Genomic DNA, 21,175 nt, shown 5'->3' with positions numbered 1-21,175 from the left:
AATAGAACCGAAACAGTAAAACTTAAGAAATATTTAGAGTGATAGTGTAATATTCCTGTAGGATTTTTGTATGACATTTCCAAACAGGAGGTATAAAAGATGGTCAAGCAGCCCTTTTCCTATATACACTCAGTACCTTTTCAAGTAGGTTTGCCTCTTACTTGAAAAGTGAATGCAGATCATTCATGTGTCCTTTAAGAAATATGAACTAAGTTTAAATGAAACATTGCTCCATAATCACTTAAAATCAAACCAGTTTATGAAAGAAGCTGTTTCTCTAATGCCACTGCTACCACCACTTACTCCTTTGGCACAGGGCTCCCACACAGACCATGCAAATGAAAGGTTCATAAATTATCCTGTGCAATGCAGATCAGTGTTGTTCCTCCATGCGCATCCACTGCATATTCTTTTGATCCTGGTGCAAGCTGCTTCACATGTCTCACTTTTCTCCTGTAAGCTGTTACTCTCTCTTTCCTAGCCACTGGCAACCAATATTCAGTCAGTTGTGATGGCAAGAGCAATAGTGGCTTATGGTCTGAGCTATGTTGCAGTAAACCTGTTACAACAGACTCTTCTTTCTGTACAACCTACCTGAACTAATGTCTGGCTCCTTCTCAATTTTTCCCCTTTTTGTCAGGTTTGCTTACAAGAGGACAGAGTGCAGTGATTTCAAAGGAATACTACCAGGCTTCATAGCCTCGTGATCTGGTGCCTGTTACTTCCATACTTCTATTGTCACAACTAACTTGGGTGTTTCTTTTAATCTCCTTGTTGTTGGTAGCTCCTTAGACAAGTCAGGAAACCTTAGCTTAAATATACTTTTCTCCTTTTTCATGTGACCTTATCAAATTTAAAGCACAACTATTAAACTAAATGTTATGACTTTTTTTGATGCTGAAGACAATAATGATGCTTGGCACCACACTGAAAATAAAAATAAACCAGTGAACCAAATTACAAACATTACTTGAAATGTTAAAAAATTCAAACCAAAATCTTATCTTTGCGATGTGGCATTGAAGAAATGAAATGGGCACAAAAGTTAGTGTAATTTGAACACAAGTGAGACTCCAACTGCATTGACCATGTTTTAGGATTTAGAACTTATGTAGGAATGGAGAACTGTCCTAGAAATGTGCATTTCTTTACCCTTCATAAAAGCACAGAAGATATGCAAATGCTAGTCTTCACTGTTCATTAGTGGAAGGAACAATAATTGATTCATGCATATTAATATTTATTCACAGGGAAAAATAACTGGATTTATTTGTTAAATGTACTCAGTGTGTCAGATTCTGATCTGTTATGCTACATACTAAATCAGGAGCTGGTGGATTTAATCCAGGTTTCTTATTGAAAACAGAATCTAGCCTAATAAAACTAAAATGTTAAGTGAAAGTTACTGTATTTTTTTTCTACGAACATGTTAAAATTATCAGTTTTACGAACACAGCTAGAATAGGTACTGTCTAGCATTGAAAGGACCAAACAGCAAGCATCTTATGACAACAGAATTCAGCTGTGAGGCTGTTTCCTTAGTAGATCAATAAAATGTGAGGTGGTAGATTTCCTCTGCTAAAGCACTTTCCTGAGATCAGTCTTGAGGCATTATCATGAGACTTCCTCTAGGAAATTTTCTCTCTCCTTCAGTTATCTAAAAACAAAAAAAAACCTTAGTGTCCAATTCTGCAGGTCTTGTTCAGATGAGAGATCCCAGTGAAAACGTATTTCCCAGCAGATGCAATGTGTGCATGTTCTCGGTCAATAAAGCTGTTGCCAATAGCAAGACTGACACTTTTTTCTTTTCTTTATGCTGTGTACAGCCAACTGTGTTGAAATAGTGAATGACCATCTTCCTCTCCTGAAAGGCTTATCTCATTGTAACTAACACAGGACATTTTTGGTCATGAGGTCCTGAATAACATTGGTTTTGCAAACCATTTCATCCTGTGTTTCAGCATTTTCCTGTGCGGGTTAACTCTGTATTTCCCTATAGGAAATGGCACTATGTAATGAAGTTAAACCTCTTCAAATCATTCCGGTTCATCTGGTCCAGCCATTGAAACCAAATTCCCCTACTCATCTGGCAATGAGTCAGGTGGACTTGGTGGAACGCCTGTTAAAAGACCTGGGAACAGAAAACTCTGGGTTTACCATTGACAACGTCATGAGGGTAAGCATCTGAAACTACAGTATTTTAAGTCTCTTTTTCTTGAATGAATGTTAGTTTATTTGTGTTAGAGTGCCTGGCGCATACACCATTCAATGAGGCCCAGTGAGCTTCTCTAGGTGGCATTAGTCAACCTTGTGAAGATCCATAATGCAAAAGAAAAGCTATAAAGGATATGTGGTTGGAGAAACATGTCTGTCTGTCTAACTAGGCAATATCAATGCTCCCACTGCAGTGGGCAGTCGCTCCTGATTAAGGGACAGATCCTTTGGTCTGACTGAGGTATGTTCAGCACACAGTGGAAATCGGGGCTGGCGAAGGTGGTTTAAAGCTATCTTTGTTTTTCCCCCAAATGTGGTGAGAATAGTCCGGCCCAGTTTAACTCCAGAAGAAAGTAAGAATAACCTTTTTCACCAATATTTTCAGTTTGCGACAGGGGCGTTGGAGCACAGAGTATATGAGGTACGCGATACAGCATTACGGATTATCTTCGACATGTACAGGCAGCACCAGGCCATTATACTGGATTATCTTCCTCCAGATGATGCCAACACACGCAAGAATGTTCTCTATAAAACACTCTTTGATGGATTTACTAAAATAGATGGTAGACTTACTGAGGCTGAGCTTAGGGTAAGTACTAAGACTGTGGAAAGTATGCAGCTATGTTAAGATATTGTATTTTCAGCAGTGTCTTGGTGGAACCATGTATTGAATTTGTAGCTGCACTGATCGTAAAAAAAATGGTTATAACACTTACGGCAGAATTTCATAATTGTAAATATCACGGTGGTATAGTAAAAAAACAGACTTGCACTCACTTTACTATATAAACCCATTTATAATCACTGTTATGATAGGGATCAAACATAGAAAAAAGCACAGGTTATATTTCTGAAACAGTAACAATATTTTCACATCAGTAAGGTAAAAATCTAGGGTCGGGCAGTATGGTCATTCTTTGACTGTGGGACGAATGGAAGATGTGTTAATTTATTCATTATCTGTCAGTGCGGTATTTACATGATAAACATGTCTAAATCATAATGCATTTATTTAAAATTAGCATAGAAGATCCTTTTTTGTTTATATTGTAATGGACCAGTTGTTAGTTTTGCACACAGTAAGAAAACAACATTATGTTCTAGATTAAATGGTGTTTTTGCATCCTTCCCTGAGTGAAAGAGTATTACAAAACCACTGTAACTGAAAGAGTATTTCTTAACAGGCACAGAAAAAAGCAGCCACAGAAGAAGCAGAAAAACAGAAGAAAGAGGAGATTAAGGTCCTGCAAGGGCAGCTAGCAGCACTGAAGGAGATCCAGGCAGAAGTTCAGGCTGGAAAGGTCAATATCATTTTTGATCAGATGTCCTGGGTTGAAATTATCTTGTAATGGTGGTATAATTACAGGTACTGGTCCTATTATTTTTCCCTGATGGATGCTGGAAACAGATTAAGCTGCTGTGTTCTGTGAGATGAAGGCTGCTTTGTGATAACTCTGGTACTATATTAAACCACAAGAAGTTTAACTGAAATACATGAAGGGACTAGTCTTTACTCATGGCAGAAAGAGAAGTCAAAATTAAAATTCTGTGCTTTGTTTTTGGTACAGTGGTACAAAAATTGCATCCATGTAGAATTGTTTAATCCATCGTGTGGTGTTTGGAGGCTGCTTCTACAAGCTTTAAAATGTCCAAGTACTTGTTAGAGCAGTGCAAGGGTACTATACATAATAACTCATGTAGGTCACTTTAGAGCGATGCTATACTATATAATTGTCATCAATTGGATTTGAACATACGTGACTTTAAAAGGTTAGTAACTGCACCCTGACATGGTAGAGGGGCTGTTGCCCACCCTGCTGCAATATATGTGCCTGTACCAAGGCAGGGGAAGGGATATATCTACTGGAGGAACACTGTTGTGTCCCAGCACTCAGGAGACATCCTCTTTGGGAAGGCTGTCTGTCTGCACCACAACCTGTGTTGCCTTGACCGTGCTTCTCATTTGTTCACTGACTGGACTTTCTCTGGATTTATCAGTTCTTCTTTCTTGAAATACCAAGAAATTGTTCTTTCCTGGGTGGTGCCTTAGTCACCAAGGGAATTACTGACATGTATTTCTTTGTTTGGCAGGAGAAAGAAAATGATTATCAAAAGCTAAAGACTCAAGGTAAAGCTTAAAACTATTCAACGAAACACAAAAACCAAATTAGCCTTGAAATGTTTTGGATGGGGAAGTAGTTAGGATACATAACCAATAGGTGACTGACTATGATATAATGCACGCTGACTCATCTGAGTTCAGAAACACACAGATCCTAGAGCTTTGGATTGGCTGACTCAATCTGACAGAGAGAATCATTCAGTCTTCAGGGGATAACTGACCATTTAGTGTGCCAACATTGGTTGCCATCAGCTAGGTGGGTGGTTTCTTACACCAGCTCAGATTGGCTTGGATTGAAGCCAGTTTGCATTTCTCCTCACATTGAGGTGAAATCATCTGCTGCTTTATTTTCAAAATGTTCACCAACATTTTAAGTGATGACTGTGTGTGCAAACAATCCATTGCTGTTGTTTTGTATATGGCAGTGCACTCAAAAGGCAAGCAATTGTCCTGCTGTATCCAGGAAGCATTTCCTCTTGTGCTTTTTGACGTTTAGGAATGTGCTATCCCAAATAGTCAGTTGCCATTAAGACCTTGAGAAACAATATTTATCCAAAAAGAACTAAGAACCATCTATTGAGTTTAATAGATTCCTTGTTACAGATGAGCAGGGAAAGAAAGTCACCCTACCTGCGGCAACAGAGATTCCAGATGATCATTCCTCGGTTGCAAATTATTTAGATAAGTAAGTAAAATCAGCAGCGTCTAACCACTTTAAAAGAGTAATTGCTAAAGAGCAGTTAGTGATCATCCAAATGCAAATATCTATACTGACATTTGTGGACAGTTCATTAAATAAGTTTTAAATTGTTAAGTGTTAATAGGTGGCATTTTGAATATTTTAATTTCTTCCTCCTCATTCTTTATCTTCCAAAATAAATATACTTAATATTGGACAAATCAGGATTACATATCCTTTACCACTTGTACAGTGTGAGGTTTGTACATGTGTTTGAGAAGTTGTGTGCATGGATTAGAAAACTGTCACAATATAACAGCATATCACTGCTACAGAAACAGAGGCAAAACTAAGACTAAGATTGTCACACTGAAGAGCTTGATGAAGATCTAAAATGCTTTCTGAGATGAGGTAAACTGTCTAAGTGAGCCCTCCCCAGTATGTATTTGTAATAATGTCTCTCTCTTTGAGTGAACGTTTTTCGTTATAGCTACACTACAACTTTACAGAAGTCTCTGCCTGAGCCCAATCAGAGGCAGGTATTATGTAGGGAAGATGTTTTATACAAAAAAATCTGTCTATGTCACAGAATGATTTTATACTGGAAGGAGGTTCCCTTCCATTGTTTCTTTCAGTAATCTATAGTATTTGTTATTCTTCCTCTGTCTTCTCCAGCCTATGCATTTTTTGTGGTGAAAGGGATGAATCCTTCACAGAGGAAGGTTTGGATCTCCATTACTGGAAACATTGCCCTATGTTGACAAGATGTGAGCACTGCAAACAGGTCAGGCATTGGACTCAAAAGCCTGTATCAATATTCAACCTAACTTACACGTTCCAGAACTAACACAAGTAGCGAATTATTCTGTTGTCAATCGATAAGCTGCAAAAGGTGAAAATTGCTGTTTAACAAATAGTTCAGTTTGTAGCAGAATCATTGTCATGGAAAATAACACGCGGAAAAGAGCAGTATAAGGAACCAAATTAACAACCAAAGTAAATCTGCTCAACATACTTGTCCATTTAAAATGTCACAGCACCATTAGAATGAGGAAACGGGCAAGGAAGGGGATCTCTCTTCTGGGTTAGGACAAATACCTTTTAAATAGTGTTGTTCGGAAGGAAAGGCTGTGTCACATCTATAGGGGAATCACTGCTATGCAGTATAAGCTGCGGATGCATGTGTGAAAATCAGAGCTCTTGCTGTCTGTGAAATTCTAAATCATTTCAGACCAGATGTCATATTGGGAGAGGAGAAGTTAGTGATACTCTTCCAGACTCCACCCACAAAATCAGCTCTGCCCACAGGAGACATATAGTCATAGTTGATTGCGCAGGTGTTCAAATATGATCACGCATGCTCTCTGGGTTCGGCTTTTCCACCACTTGGGTCCTAATACACTGCTGACTCTGCTGGGCTCCTTGAGCTTGGCTTCTCCTTAATGGGATTCTGCTGGGCTCAACTCTTTCTTGATTGAGGGAGGAATGTAGCAGTGTCTCCCAAACCCATTTGCTGCAGTTGCCAAAGGGAGCTGTCATTCACAGTAGATGGTGCATGTGCAGATTTTCATAATGTAACTCTCCCTCTCCTTTTTTACACAGTCTGACAATCAGTTGTATTGTTAACATTTTAGGCATCTCAGTAAGCTCCCATTGAGATGAATCGGGCAGCTAATAACACTCAGTGCCGTTGGTTCAGGTTCTGCAAACGTGGGCAGGCATCACTTTATTAGTTACACTCCATACATGTTTTTGAGCTGTGTTGATAATTATCAAATCTAGAGACTAGATTTTGTCTCTTAAAAAGTGCTGAGATTCTGGAGAACAAGGCAGCATGCCATATGACTACTAACCAGCTCAGTGTGGGCCCTGTTTCAGATATGTATTTATTTGTGGGGACACTTTAACATTCCAGTGTTACCTGTCGAGTAGCTTGCTCCAATTTGTCATAAACTGAAAGTGCAAAACAAATGTAACTTACACCTCAGGTGGGCAGAAGAGGGATGTAGCCAGAGAAGCAATTAAAACAAGGACTAAAAAGCAAGAGGCCTGGGACAGCTTATTTCAATTCCTTTTCCTGTTCCTCCTCCCATCTCTACCTTTCTGTTCTTTAGTGTGTAAGCACCATTATTTTGTACACCCACTGACTTTTAGATTAGTCCAAATGTACTTCAATATTTACATCTACTTTGTGATCAACTTCTACCTGAAGTTCAGCTTACAACACCACTTGTGGGCCCCAAGACTTCCATGGGAGTTGCATCCATTTATTTCACGATGAACTTGGCCTAGGAGCCCTTACTGAGGTGTTTAATGTGAATCTTTCATTGATTTACTTAACCACTGGCAGTCAAGGTGGCTTTGAAGCATCTATCTAGATGCTGCTCGATATGTTGTACAAAGATTATCCCAGGAAGAAGCATGTGTTCCCGTTTTGTCCCATGCCTGCCTGTACATACATGCAGTGTTAGCAACTTCTGTGTTCATACACAGTACAATACATGGAATCATTTCTAACTGTATTTCAAGGTAAGAATAGAGTTAAACACAGGAACAAGTTTTAAGTTACCTTTCCTTGTTTTATTTTTAAGCCTATAACGATACATTTTTGCTTTAAATTTGCAGGTTACAGGTGTATGAAACACAAGCAGAATGTTATCAGATTTAGGCATTTTGAAATTTTACCCTGAGCCCCATTTTCAAAGGTGAATTAGGAGCCCAAGTCTCATTAATTTTCAATGACATTTAAGCTTGTAGGTGCCTAAGTCACTTTTAAAAATGAGACTTGAGCTCTAAAGTCACTTAAGATCTTTTGAAAATATTATTCTTAATTTCATAGCCCAATACAAGTCTATTCCTGTATTTCTTGTATTCTCAGCCACCTGTCTGTGTTCCTGTTGCAGGTGGTGGAGATAGCAAGCCTGACAGAGCACTTGCTGACTGAGTGTGATAAAAAAGATGGCTTCGGGAAATGTCAGCGCTGTAGTGAGGCCATTCCAAAAGAGGAACTGCCCAAACATGTGAAGGGCAAGACTTGCAATCGTGAGTAGTTTCAAATGGAATAAGTGAAGCCAGGGGGAGCTGCTCAATACCTCAAAAGCTCAATACCTTTGGAAAATCAAGCCTCTTCAATTTAGGTGCTGGTGTTGGAATCCTAACTTGAGGCTAAGGATTGAATATTTTTGGCCTAAATGTTTTTGCCTTTCAGTGCTCCCTGCACTTACCTCCTATTAATGCATGTGCAAGTGTCTTGTGAGCAAGAACAGAAAACCCCTGAAGATTGCTCCACAGTTTAGAGCACCGTCATTACTGTAGAACAAGCTGAAGGCACTTCTGTGTTTGCTTTTCTCCCTTTCCTTTTCATTTTTTCTCTTGATCATCGGTTTCTTGACGAGGCAGGGGAAGGTAGAATAGTAGCCAGTTCCATCCCGTGCTCATAGAAACTGGCGGAGATCAAGCTGCTCCTCTTGCATTTGGCAAAACACGTGGCACTAGCATAACTTTTTTCCCTCTTTCTAATCATTTCAGCTGCAAAACCAGAAAAGGTGGCAAACCGCTGTCCATTGTGCCACGAAAACTTCGCCCCAGGAGAGGAGGTAAGAGAAAATGAGTGTAATGTCAAATTGATCTTGATAGTCTTGTCACTAAGACTTCAATAGTTCTTTAATACGGAAATTACCTACACTGCCTGAACATAACCATATCAAAAAGTGCCGGGATTCTCTGCCTGTGGCTTCAGAACAAGGTTAATAAATGCAAACTGGTAGCAAACTATTTTCAAAGGCTGTGCAAAACAGGAATTTAATGGCCACCTTACTTCTGAGATCAGCCTTGAAGCAGGAAATGGTGCCTCCCCGCCTTAATTTGCTTTGCTAAGTGATTTGATGGAGTTACATTTAGGCTTGTTCAGGTTACAGCAGGAATTGATTATCTATGTTTGGCTTTCATTCAGAGGTCTCTTCTCAATCTGATCAAGACCGTAGTTAATAGGCAAAAGAATGAGACAATGTGTCATCTTAAACCCAAGGTGACTGTGAGATGTTCCAGATTTTGTCCTCAATGCGGGCCAAAACTATTGAAATCTGCTTGCTTTTCTCAGTAAAATGACACCTAGCATTTTATTTTTCCTTTGATGCTGTAAAAAGTGTGTGCGCGTTCGCATGGCTGTGCACATGTGTAGATACAGAAATAGCATTCGTATGAAAGACCTGCTATTTCTCTGCTTTTGTAACACCACTTGTTTCTTAATTGATCATAGGCCTGGAAATCTCACCTAATGGGCAAAGATGGCTGTAAAATGAATCTGCGGACGGTGCCTACGCTAAATAAAACTCTGCTGATGCAGCCTGGTATGGATTTCCTTGTGCTTACTATGCTTTTCACTTGGTTTACTTATTTAAGCAGAAGGCTCTATTCTAGAAAGCAAGCTGATCCTTAGTCAAGAACAGTTCAATGCATTATTCAAGTATTTGAATATGCTGACTCTGTATTTCTAAATATGTTGGTATAGAATAGCACACACAGAGGGCAAATTACCCTCTGATACTCCAGTCAATCTCAATGACTTCATCACAGATGCGCTGTTGTAATAGTGGAGTGGAGAAGTTGCCTCATTTTTAATTTTGTCTTATTGTTTGCTCATTTTATGGAGCAGCATACCACAAAGACTCTTCTTGCTGTAGTTGCCCCCTTATATCACACGGTATGCTATAAACCAAACAGATACAGTAGTGCACAGGCAGCTGCTTAAATGCTATATTGTCAATATGCCTCAGGCCTGAGAGGGGCCAATTAGAGATGCTAATCGAATCCTAACTATGGGATGGAGTGAAGTGAATAGGTAGTCTTTATCTGTCCTGTAGAGAACTAGAAATTAGGACACTGGGTTGATAAGCATCAGACAAATGCCTGTGGCAGGTAGGTAGCTGGGAACTGAATTCTGACCATGAACTCATGTCACATATGGTGGGTCTGAACAAACTGATGGTATGTTGATGTCAGATGTTAATGTTTACTCCCTGGCCTGGATTCAAATGTATGATCCATCTCCTGTTACCACTCCTGTGAGTAATCCTGTCACTTCAAAGTCAATCTTATTATTTCTGTCAATGTTGTAGCTAAGGCATGTACTTGAAATGCAAGAGATATGCAGTATTTGTTTGTGATTGATAATCTTTGTTCTTTTCCCAGGAAAAGCAGCAGGATTAACCATAACCAAATCAGGTCCTACAGCAACAAAGTTTCGATCCCCCTCTGTAGGAAGCAAGATCCCTGCCCCAAAAGGGGGCCTGAATAAAAGCACTGGCAGAACATATGCAAAGCGATGACATGAGAAGTACTTGTTTCCTTTGTCTCCATAACTGAGCAAGTTTTATGTAATGCACAACATTTCCAAGATTTGTTTGCAAGTGATAGGAGCCCCACGTCATCCATTTCACCTGAACTACACGCTGCTGTTTATCAACCACAAATAGTGTTTGACTGCTTCATTTACCTAATAGTTAAAGCTTATATATTGGTTCTCTCTGTGTAGTGTTGTGTATAATTATCCCAAGAATCTGCATCTCACTGTTAGTGATCTGCAGTCTTTTAGGGACAAAGCCTCTGGCCTGCTGCACTCCTTTTGCACTTCCACAGTAGCACAGAGGGAGCAGAAAGCAGCTGAACCTTCCCTGGTGAGGATTCTCTCAACATGGGGGAGTATAGATCCAGCATAGCCAGATCCTGAGCTACCCACTGCAGCAGCAACCAATGTAGAGATCCTGGCCAAAATATAGCATGCTTCAGCTGTCCCTGGTCTCAGTGTATGATCCCATGGGACGACGGTGGTAGCCAGTGTAAACAAGAGCATCCTTGATGCTAGGACAAGTAAGGAACTGGCCCCCGGGTCAGGAAGCCACAACTGTCTCTCTTTTGGCCCTTCCTCGGGGCATAGCTGAGACTCTGAGTCCAACTAAATCAGGTTTTCAGAACAAAGCTTTGAGGTATCTGTTCCTTTGAACCAAAGCTAATGTTCACTGACAAATATTCCCAAAATGTTTAGAGAATGCAATCATTGTATGATGTGACTTTATCACTTTAATGAAGTCACTATAAAATTTGTTGGTAATTGTTCTCTGTCAAAACTTGCTTGGGTGTGTGACACAGTAAAATGAATAGTGTCACTACATACCTGATTGAGGAGGGGAAGTGCTAGTTGTACAGGAATAGAACTACAATAAGACTAAAGTATCATTTACCTACAGTATGGGTCGACTAGGTGTATTTCTGTACCAGTCCAGCAAATCAAAACCAATCTACAGAAAAATTATCATATTTAGGCTTTGAAACACATCACTGAATATTAGAAACACAATAGCTGTATTGCGATCACAGTAGCTTTGCTGTCATTAAGTTTGTGTCATAGGAGTCCCACAACCCAACTGTTCTAACATACAGATAACAAAAATTAAAGTAGAAAGTAAGTCTTGAGCAGCTAAAAATATTCCTTTATGAGACACTTTGAAATTCTCTAGCTGGCCAATGTTCCGTAGTCACAGAATGATGTGGGTAAACAATATGCTCTTTCTAGAAAAACTTTAACTGTTCTTACATTGCTTTGGATTGGCTGTCTTACCTCCAGATCCAAGTTTGATATGATCAGTATAATGAATATTTCAGGTAGCAGCTTGTATATTATATTATAACTATGTATACTTAGAAAAATATGCCTGTCTATACAGAGTACTTGTTAGACATTTATAGCAAGGGCTTAAGCATAAATTATTCTGTCAGTTAAAGTCACATTTAAAAAAGCAGATTGTACTTCCAAAACAATTATTTCATAAATATGATTAGATAGACTCTTGTGAGCAGATACACACCTGGAGCAGTGAACTTGTGAAATATCAGTTTCCCTAAAATAAAACTCTACCAGAGCTGTTTAATTCAGAAATAACATTGGAGAGTCACCAGCGCAGGCCAGGAACATATTTTGAATCCTGCAAGACCCAACCTGTAGTTTCTCTCTACCCAAAAGGTGCCCAGTTTATAAGCAGGACAAGAAACTGAAAAGTTTTTGTCAACTGCCTTGTTCTCTATTATCCACCCTAACATCTTGTAAAGCAAAATATCGTCCCATTCTCTGGAGACTGTAATTCTCCATTATGCCACATACTAACATGATTTGATAGTAATTCAGCAACAACCATTGACTGTGGGTACCATCTATATGTCTACAGCAATCCCATCTGTTCAGGGGTTTCTAATCATTCTGGGAGGCAGGTTGTTGGCTGAGGGGAAAAATTTTGTTTTAGCAAAAGTGGATGAAATAATTTTGGTCATTTAACTTACAGAACTGTAAAAAGCCAGTCATTTCTTCTGTACGCTTTAGCTCAAAACTGCCATGTTTCTAAACTGAGATTGTGCATAGTATTTTTCTATAACAATGATTTATTCTTCATTTAGGACCAAATTCGACTCCCAGTGAAGTTTAGTGGAAGGATTCCGATTGACTTCAGTGAGTTTTGGATCAACCCTTATAACAATACATGTCTGTCAGTAAAAGCTACCAGGAAGTGTAGCTTTGAAAAATGGTTTCTCTCGAAGGAGAGAAGTTACTGTTCAAAGGCTTTTACTACACTTTTCAGTGGGTTTTACGACATGCATTTGCTGTGCACAGTTAGTGCAGTACATATTCCAAAATGTGTTTCTCCAATAGACAATAAAAGTTCCCAATAAATTTTAAATTTTTTTTTACAGTCACCAAAGTGCTAGAAAAGTTGCTGTTTAAATGGCCTCTTTGACAACCACATAGTCTCCATTGATGATTTCCCCACCCTATTTGCTCAGACACCGTAATGCTTTCTGAACTGCAAACAAGAGACTAGCCTATTCATCAAAATGAATGGTGAAATCCTGGCCCTGTTGAATTCGATAGAAGTCTTGCTATTGACTTCAGTGGGGCTGGAATTTCACCTGCAGTCTAACTTACTCTACAGCTATGTGTTTGTGAGCAGCTGTTTGAAGTGTTACCCCAGTCTATCTATTATTTAACTTTTTAATATAACATGCTGCACTTCTACATCACTTTCCACCCCCAGAGCTGAATAAGATTGTTGCTCCATTGCCTAGTAGTCTGTGGGGATGGCAAAAGTTTCCTTTAGATAGAATTGTTTGATTTCATAAGAGTGGGCTAATAGAAACCTGCTACCAATAAAGGCTATAGAGTGGGAGGGGGAAATGTCTGTTACAGGAGAAAATACTTCTTGATTAGAAGGAAACAGTTTGCATAACCACAGGAATTTGCAGCTCATTAAATTGTTAATAACAACACTAGTGTAAATGCATAGTAAAATGTTTAACTGTATGCCCTCCCTTATGTGTGTGGACAAGCACCTTCCTTAGGTATTAGCAGGAGCACTGACCGTATGAGAAGGAAAATGTGGTATACCTCGTAGGTTCTGTCTCTCTCTCTCTCTCTCTCTCTCTCTCTCTAGGAAATTTGTGATCCATAATTTGCCACCCGTGTAGCTCCACTGCTGGGAGCAATAGGGGAGGGGTATAGTCTTGATTTCCCCTCTGTAGCTCAGCCCACCAAAATGATCCTTGGAGACGCGAACAAAAGCCGTGTATACTGAGAGGAAAGACCCGGTACCTTTAGTGAAATTTGGCCTTCCCTTCTGTTTAATCATAAGTCTAGACTTTTCAAGGAGGAGTGCTGCCCAAATCCTAGTTAATGCCAAGACTCGGCTCCAAATAGAATCCCAGAGGTTGGTTGAATATTGCCTTAAAAATGGGGAAGGGTTTTAGGAACTGTAATTACTAAAAAGTAAAAATCCGTTTTAAAAAATATATATTTTAAAGCTTTAGCTCTAGTGACCTTCTCCCCTGGCTATTTTCAGTGCCCTAATTTCATAATAACAGTTTCTCTCATTAGCTTTTTAGTAAAATAAACATTCATAAATCGACATTCCACTGTGCAGTTTTGCTTTAAACAGAACACTGAGTTCTGAGGTGTAGTGTGTTAAAATTCATGTGCACCCTGGAACAGCACTTAAAACACCTTTTATTCATTGTAAATTTCAGGATATTTCCTTCCAAGGTAAAATTAATTGTTCTGCACCACTGTCCACAGCAGGATCCAGAAATATGGGATTATAGTAATCTGAAAGCAATATTTTTTCTTTTGCCACATTGATACGAATTTGCTGTATTTATTGTATTTTGTATATACTATATTTGTAGTGTACAGTTTTTAATAGAGCTTGTTTGTGTGCTCCGTACATGTCTATGAATTTTATAAGCACATTGCAGCACTTGCATTTGAAATGCTGTTGTATGTAACCTTTAAACACTCCTTCACATATTTGTTAGAAATTAAACGGTCTCTCCATTTTAGAACCTGATCCTGGAGTCCATTATGCAGGCAAAAGTCCTGTTGACTTTGCTCAGAGTTTAGCCTGTGTAGTGACTGCAGGATCAATTGATAAGATCCCAGAGTACAGCTTACCTTTGAATGGTCCAAACCTGTAATCTTTTATACCTGGAATTCAATGGACCTACTCCTGTCTGGAAAGGTTCTCATGCGTGTAAATGTTTGCTGGATTGGGCCCTCCTGGGGTGCACTGCATTGGTAAATGTGACCCTTCTCAGAGTGTGGTGTCTTATGAATCAGGTGATTAACAGTTAAAACAAAGGCATTTAGTTAAATCCTTCACATAACTGAAGCAGCAGATAGGCTCGCTGTCTCTTAATTTGAGTAGGGGGCCGCCCAGAAAACAGGGCCGGGGGTAGACTTTTATAACTACGTCGTCTATAGGTTAAGCCCCAGGAATTGGAATAAAGGCCATATTCTATTCATATTCTACTGTTACTCACCATTTTGAATAGCTGATAAATTTGGGGCTGAACCTGGCATTGTTTTCAGGAATTCAGTATTGCTTCTTTCTGACATCTCCAATCCTTTCCTTGGCTCGGACTCGCTCATCTCGAAGGTGTTTGAAAGTTGTGATGCTTAGGTCACTTGTCTAAAATGTGCATCTTCCCATTTCATGTGTCAGCACCTCACAGCAGGTGTATGAACTGCTTTCCTACTATCTTAAGCTACTTTCTAATGTTTAACTAGGCTCCTCGTCTGTGCAATAACTGCACAGGTTCCTTAAGTTCTACTAGTCAGTGCTAAATGCTTTTGGATTTATACTTGCTAATACAAAGACCCAAGGCAAACTTCAGCACTTTTGAACATTATTGGGACTGGGGACATTGCTTACTGGATTTGAATTCCATAAATAAAATACAGAAAGGTTCAGAGAGACGCAACAAATATGATCCAGGGTATGGAACGGCTTCCCTACACAGAGGGACGTAAGTGCTGCTCAGCTGAGAAAAGAGGTCACTAAGGGAGGCGGGATAGAATAGAGGTCTACAAAATCATGAGTGGTGTGGAAAAAGTGAATAGAGAAGTGTTGTTTACTCTTTCACACAATACAAAAATCAGGGGTCACCTGATGAAATTAACAGGCAGCAGATTTAATACAAATAAGAGGAAGTACTTCTTCACGCAAAGCACAACTAGCCTGTGAAACTGATTGCCATGGAATGTTGTGATGGCCAAAAATAAACTCCGTTAAAAAAAGAACTAGATAAGTTCATGGAGAATAGATGGACCAATGGCTATTAGCCAAGATAGTCAGGAATGCAACCACATGGTTGGGCAACTCTAAATCTCTGACTGCCAGAAGCCAGGAGGGGAAGACCAGTGGATCGCTCCCCCTGAAGCTCCGGTACCGGCCACTGTCAAAGACAGGATACTGGGCTAGATGGACCATTGGTCTGACCTAGTAACGCCATTCTTACATTATTTTGATAGCTTTTTTTTTAGTGTTGCACATGTGTTTCATGTTATGTAAAGGAGAATGGTACTCATTTTTCTGCAGGCTAGCACCATGAAATTCTAAAATGCAAGCAGCTCCTCTCTCCATGAATAAACTCAGGATTACATATTGTAAATAACCTTATTTCTCTTCTAACATTCCAGGCTTCTGGGATGAGCAGAATGGATCCAAATTTCTGTTGACTGCATATGCCCTAGTAAACATCATAGCTGTAACTCACTCCTGGTGCTGCACTAATTCTGTTCTGTGCAGGTCTATGCACCTCAGGGCTTAAAGCACGGGCAGGTTATCACTGTTCCATTCGTACCATTGCTAGCACTAGAGGAGCCGCACCTTGCTGATGTCCTTCAGCTTTTGAGCAAAGTTAGATGAGACAGTAGCAAAAATAGCTGAGCCCTACACTACAGCTTCAACATCTGCTGCCTTCCAGCAGTTCCACCGCTGTTGAGTTATGGCTACATAGTTTGCTAGTGTCGATCATACCCAAAGGGATGTTGTGTTAACACTTTTTAAAGCTTTTAAATGTTTTTGTGTATTTGTGTGTTTTTTAATTTTCAGTGGAAACTTTGTTTACATGTAAACTTTCCCCTTCAGGGTTGTGATCCAAACACAACTTTGTGAACGTGACAAGGCAGGCCAGTTCTGTTTTCATTGTCTCCAGTGACTGATGTGCAAAAAGTAAACACAGCGTAAATGGTGAAAAATAAATGCAGGTTTAAAATTCTGTTTGTCGTAGTAAATATAGTAGGGTAATACCTAAGGTTTTAGTAACATAGGAACAAACTTTTTCTGATGACCTTTTTTCCACAGTCTCAACTATTTTACAAAACCGTACTATGGATTGGAAGGCGTGTATTCACAGGAGGAAATGAGGATGCAGCCTGTTGTCACGCAGCATTTAAAATAACAATAAAAATATGTACCCCATGGCAACTCCTGCGAAGTCATCTTTTAAGTCCTTAATTCCTTCCATTAAGTCCAGGGTAGTTTAAGGGATTTTGGTTGGTTGGTTGGTTTGGGTTTTTTTGTTTGGTTTTTGGCAACATCTTTTAGGAAGTGAACACTTTAATAAAGATTTTAGAGTGTGTAATAGTCTATATATATATATATATATATATATATATATCTGAGCGTACTGTGAAATCAAAATTGCAATCCCAAAATAGAGGTTTAATCCTATTAAACCATCTAGAATTAGAAACACAATTTAGAGGTGGATAAGTGGAAATTTTCAGAGACCTTAGAACACCTTTATTAATAAACACAGTAATACTATTTATAGATATATTTTTAAATGATGATTTAACTGGGCTGCTTTCTTTTTAATAAACAGTCTGTTTTCCATCCTTTGTTAAAATAAACTCCTGAGTGAAAAACACAATGAGACACATTTCCATGCTATGAAAGAAGAAACATAGGTGTTTCCAGTGGCTTTTGTGGTTCTGGAGTAAAATATTCTGGAGCTAAAACTATTTTGCAAGGTCACATCTTGCAGGATAAAGGAATTCCCTCCCCTCCAAACACATCATGTGTACTCTTAGCTCAGCTATGGTGCAGCATCACTTCTAAAGAGAGAACAGACTTTGGCTCCTATTCTGTGGCTTTTCCATTTTAATGTACTGGGCTCTGTGAGTATCTGCCAATTTTTTCATCTGTCTAAACTGCAGAGACTATTCAAGCACACAGAGCATTCACTCTCTCCAGGAGAGTCTCTTAGGCCTCTGCTTGGAATTCCACTACAACAAATTATTTGATTGTTCAGTACTTAGCAGTTGTGATGCTTTTCCTTGATTGATAAGCTATCTGTGGAGAGCAGGCCTGATCCTAGAGGTCTTCAGTCATCATGTGTAGTGGGCGAACACCTAGATGAAATATATAAATTAAATTTTATTGCTATATTCTAATAAAATTCCATCTATTTTAGCAAGTACTGATGGTGTCTCTGCTTTTGACAAACATGCTCTGTCCTGTGTGTGCTATTCTCTGGCACACATGCTGAGCTCACTAACCTGCCAGTGGTTTGATTTCTGATTTACTCAGTTCCCACACGAAACCTTTGCAGGTGAAGTTAAAGCTGCAGGCACAGCTCACTGGTATGACTGCACCTCACCTTTCAGGAACATTAATTAAAAGGGAACTCAGGAAATGCGGATTTTTTAGCTGCTCTTCTCACACAAGGCACCCAAATCCCTGATTTTCCCCCCTGAAAATATGCCCTGAGAAAACGTGGAACAAGCAATTAGAGGTTAATCACCACATGTAAACCTGAATAAAAAGGTGTAATGTACTCTCCAAGGGGAGACCCAGGCTTTATCTTGCATCATAATAAACTTATTCTCTGTTGGTTGTTTCTCCTACTATGACACACACATATTCTTTGCCTTCCTGCCTCAGGGTATACTGATGTCCATGTAACTTGCATGATCTCTGAATTTGTCCTTGTATCTTGTCACCAGGTTAAAAAAAAAAACTAGTTAATTGATGACTCAACATTTATTCATAAAAACAAGCCTCTTTCCGCACCTAGTTTAAAGCTGACCACTTGTCTGAGGCAAGTGTGCGCTGTGGTTTGAGTTCACAAATTTGCCATCTAGCCTTGGGTTTTGTTTTCAGTTTTTTGGGAAAGCTGCAGCAGCAGAATAAATGTAGAAGTGACCAGGAAATGTAAATCTGGGGAGGCAATGCCCAGTCACACTGCAAAGCAAAGGATTTCACACAGTGCAGAGCCGCTCATCGCAAGGCCCCAGAGCATTAATGCTACCGGGCCATTCCAGCCAGAGCTTTTCAAGTGAAATGAACTGTCGTAGCACAGCTGATTCTCTTGTCATGCACAAGCTCCCACATCCTTAGTAAGGCCTCAGGGGTCATCTTGTGCACCAAGAGCAAGCCCTTGCAGAAGCAAGAGTCCCTGTTCATAACACTGCTCCTGCGCCTGACAGTCCCAAAAGTCCTGAAGCCGGGGTGGGCCTTGGGCATATGCCCAGGAACATGTCAGTGGGGAAGAGCTGGATTGTCTCAGAGGCCAAGAACAATCTTCTGGCCAAGGCGGAGGCTATGAGGAAGCCTCCCCCACTGGCATGCAGGGAGTAGAGCTTGTCATAGAGCCCTTTGGGGATGTAGTACTTGCTGTGTCTGTTCCGCGTGGGGAAGGCCCCACTGATGATGTCCCCGACAAAGGGCCAGGGCAGGTTGGGGTCTCCGCGCCGGGAGTCCAGGAAATCCAGCACATTACCCATGTGCACGAAGACATCGCTGTCTTGGAAGATGAATTCGACCTGTGGGCAGTGCAGGTGGAACCAGTGCAGGAAGTTGACCTCCTAAAGGGTTCCCACAAGGAAGAGGGTCCGGACCCGGCCACCCCTGGGCACCTCCAGCTCGTGGCCCTGCACAGCCACCTGCCACTCCAAGTGCTCCAGCCCTGACTTGACGGCAAAGAGCAGGGCAATGCGGTCGCCCTGGCACTTCTCGGGTGGCTGAGCCACAGCAGGAAGTAACGGCAGTGGCGGTGCATTAGCAAGGGGTGGAATCACCTATCCACCTGCCCAAGCCAGCCCGGGGCACCCAGCACCACGCAGTTGAGCATCCTGCCCCTTGGGGAAGGGTGCAGCGGCTCCCAAGAGGAGCCCAGGCTCAGGCTACTATGGGCCAGCTGGAGCCAGCCCCAGGGGGCCCAGTGCCTCCTGGACCCTGGCTCTAGTTGCCGCAGCTGGTGCAGGTTGAGCAGTATGGCAGGAGACGCTCAGGCCAGTCCTCGGCACCATGTGCAGCCAGCACCTGCCCTCCATGCTGGGCAGCGGACCCCTGCCAGCAGTTAGGTATCCGTGCGCCCCGCCTGGGCCTTGCACTCGACACCTGCCAGGGGCACGGTCAGCAGGTCTGGCTCCAGCTTACCACTTCTCTAGCCTGGAGCTAGCCCACCCCAGGAGATGGAGAGATGTGCAGAGTGCTTCTGGTGTCCTGGCCTTGGGCCAACTGCAGGGCCACTCCCCAGGGCGGGCCTGCCAGGATAGGTCAGGCTCCCCAGGCCACCACCTGAGGCCAAAACTGCTTGGTTTGATGCCCGAGCCGCAGATATCTGCATGGCCCTGCAGGGAGCTCCAAGCCTGGGACCCTCTGTGTGGAGAGTTTTAATATTCCTCGCTATAACACCCCTTTATAATATTTTCTTGCTCTAATTGAGCGACATATGGCCCTAGTCATCTTGCTTTCTGGTAGTATACTGATACATACGTGGACATAATACCCCCTCTGCTGGCAGAGCAATAGGTTCACTCCTAGTGTTTTTACTAGAAGTTAGAGACATACTCTGAAGACACAGATAGCATTTGATGTTGCTGGTATCTGTGTTTCTGTAACATAGTGTATATTTTTTTGAAGTTTCTTTCAGTATGACAGGAGATTGTGAACTGGTTCTTTATGATACCAAGATAGAGTATACTTAATTATCCTACTTGGTTTGTTTGGCTTTTTGAAGTGTTTGGGTTTTATAGTGTGTCTCTTAAGAAGTTTGCATAGCTCTAGTTTATAATTATTACATTTTCACTGTTTGAAGAACCCCAATTCCCTTCATAGGGGAGTCTTGTAAATGAGGTTGATTAATGATTATCTCTTGTTAATAATAATGGAATTAAATGTTCATCTTTTAAATATCTCATCGGGCATCCAGATATACTTGGCTTGATGCCCAAGCCGCAGATACCTTCATGGCCCTGCAGGGAGTCCCAAGCCTGGGACCCTCTGTGCGGAGAGTATTAAAATCCCTTGCCATAACACCCCTTTATAATATTTTCTTGCTCTAATTCAGGAAATCCACAAAGTATCCAAAAACCATTTTATAAATTATTTGGGAAATTAAACAGTTCCTATTTTATTTTTAACACATTTTATTTCACATCTAAAGGTTACATGTTGTATAATTAAGGTCAAATATGTGTGTGGATTTAAAGGGACAAATTCCTTTGGAAAAAATAGTATGTGCTTATGTAATTAAAGACTGTATCATAATTCATATGCAGAAAGGAGATGAATTAAGGCTGAATAGGCATTACTGGCATTTCCCAACTTTTGAGTGATTGACTTTGCACCTTAATGGTCTTTCACCATAATTTTTTTTTAATTTTTCTTTGCTACACATTTGAGAGAATAGAGGTGGGGAAAAGGAGACTGATTCCCGCCCCCCACATCTCCCTGCCTAGACTGGGGTAGCGAGTGCTCCCTCTCCTTCCAATGTCCCTCAACCACACTCATTTCATGGAAATTTAGCCCCATTTATGTCAGTGAAAG

The 21,175-nt window shown here is 40.7% G+C and overlaps 1 protein-coding gene across 3 annotated transcripts in view; it reads left to right on the top strand.

Moving 5' to 3' along the window:
• The window catches only part of CEP104 (centrosomal protein 104), a 42,371-nt gene extending 25,567 nt beyond the window's left edge, over window positions 1-16,804 (top strand). Inside the window, exons 13-24 of one of the 3 annotated variants that reach the window (XR_012642327.1) lie at window positions 2,000-2,176; window positions 2,600-2,806; window positions 3,402-3,518; window positions 4,309-4,345; window positions 4,943-5,024; window positions 5,694-5,802; window positions 7,922-8,060; window positions 8,547-8,614; window positions 9,277-9,367; window positions 10,209-10,353; window positions 12,465-12,516; window positions 16,703-16,804. Coding sequence is in view for 2 of the 3 variants with exons in the window: in XM_074975431.1 (XP_074831532.1) it covers window positions 2,000-2,176; window positions 2,600-2,806; window positions 3,402-3,518; window positions 4,309-4,345; window positions 4,943-5,024; window positions 5,694-5,802; window positions 7,922-8,060; window positions 8,547-8,614; window positions 9,277-9,367; window positions 10,209-10,345 (1,164 nt within the window). In the remaining variant the exon portion in view is untranslated. Of the gene's footprint in view, window positions 1-1,999; window positions 2,177-2,599; window positions 2,807-3,401; window positions 3,519-4,308; window positions 4,346-4,942; window positions 5,025-5,693; window positions 5,803-7,921; window positions 8,061-8,546; window positions 8,615-9,276; window positions 9,368-10,208; window positions 10,354-12,464; window positions 15,479-16,702 lie in introns of those variants that run through there. The other 2 variants (XM_074975431.1, XM_074975430.1) reach the window with 2 other exon arrangements.
• Window positions 16,805-21,175: the final 4,371 nt, after the last annotated feature.

This window comes from Natator depressus, chromosome 18, assembly GCF_965152275.1.
Source record: "Natator depressus isolate rNatDep1 chromosome 18, rNatDep2.hap1, whole genome shotgun sequence".
Taxonomy (NCBI): Eukaryota; Metazoa; Chordata; order Testudines; family Cheloniidae; genus Natator; species Natator depressus.
Note: the sequence above shows the minus strand (reverse complement) of the source record. Positions and strands in the feature narration are given on the sequence as shown.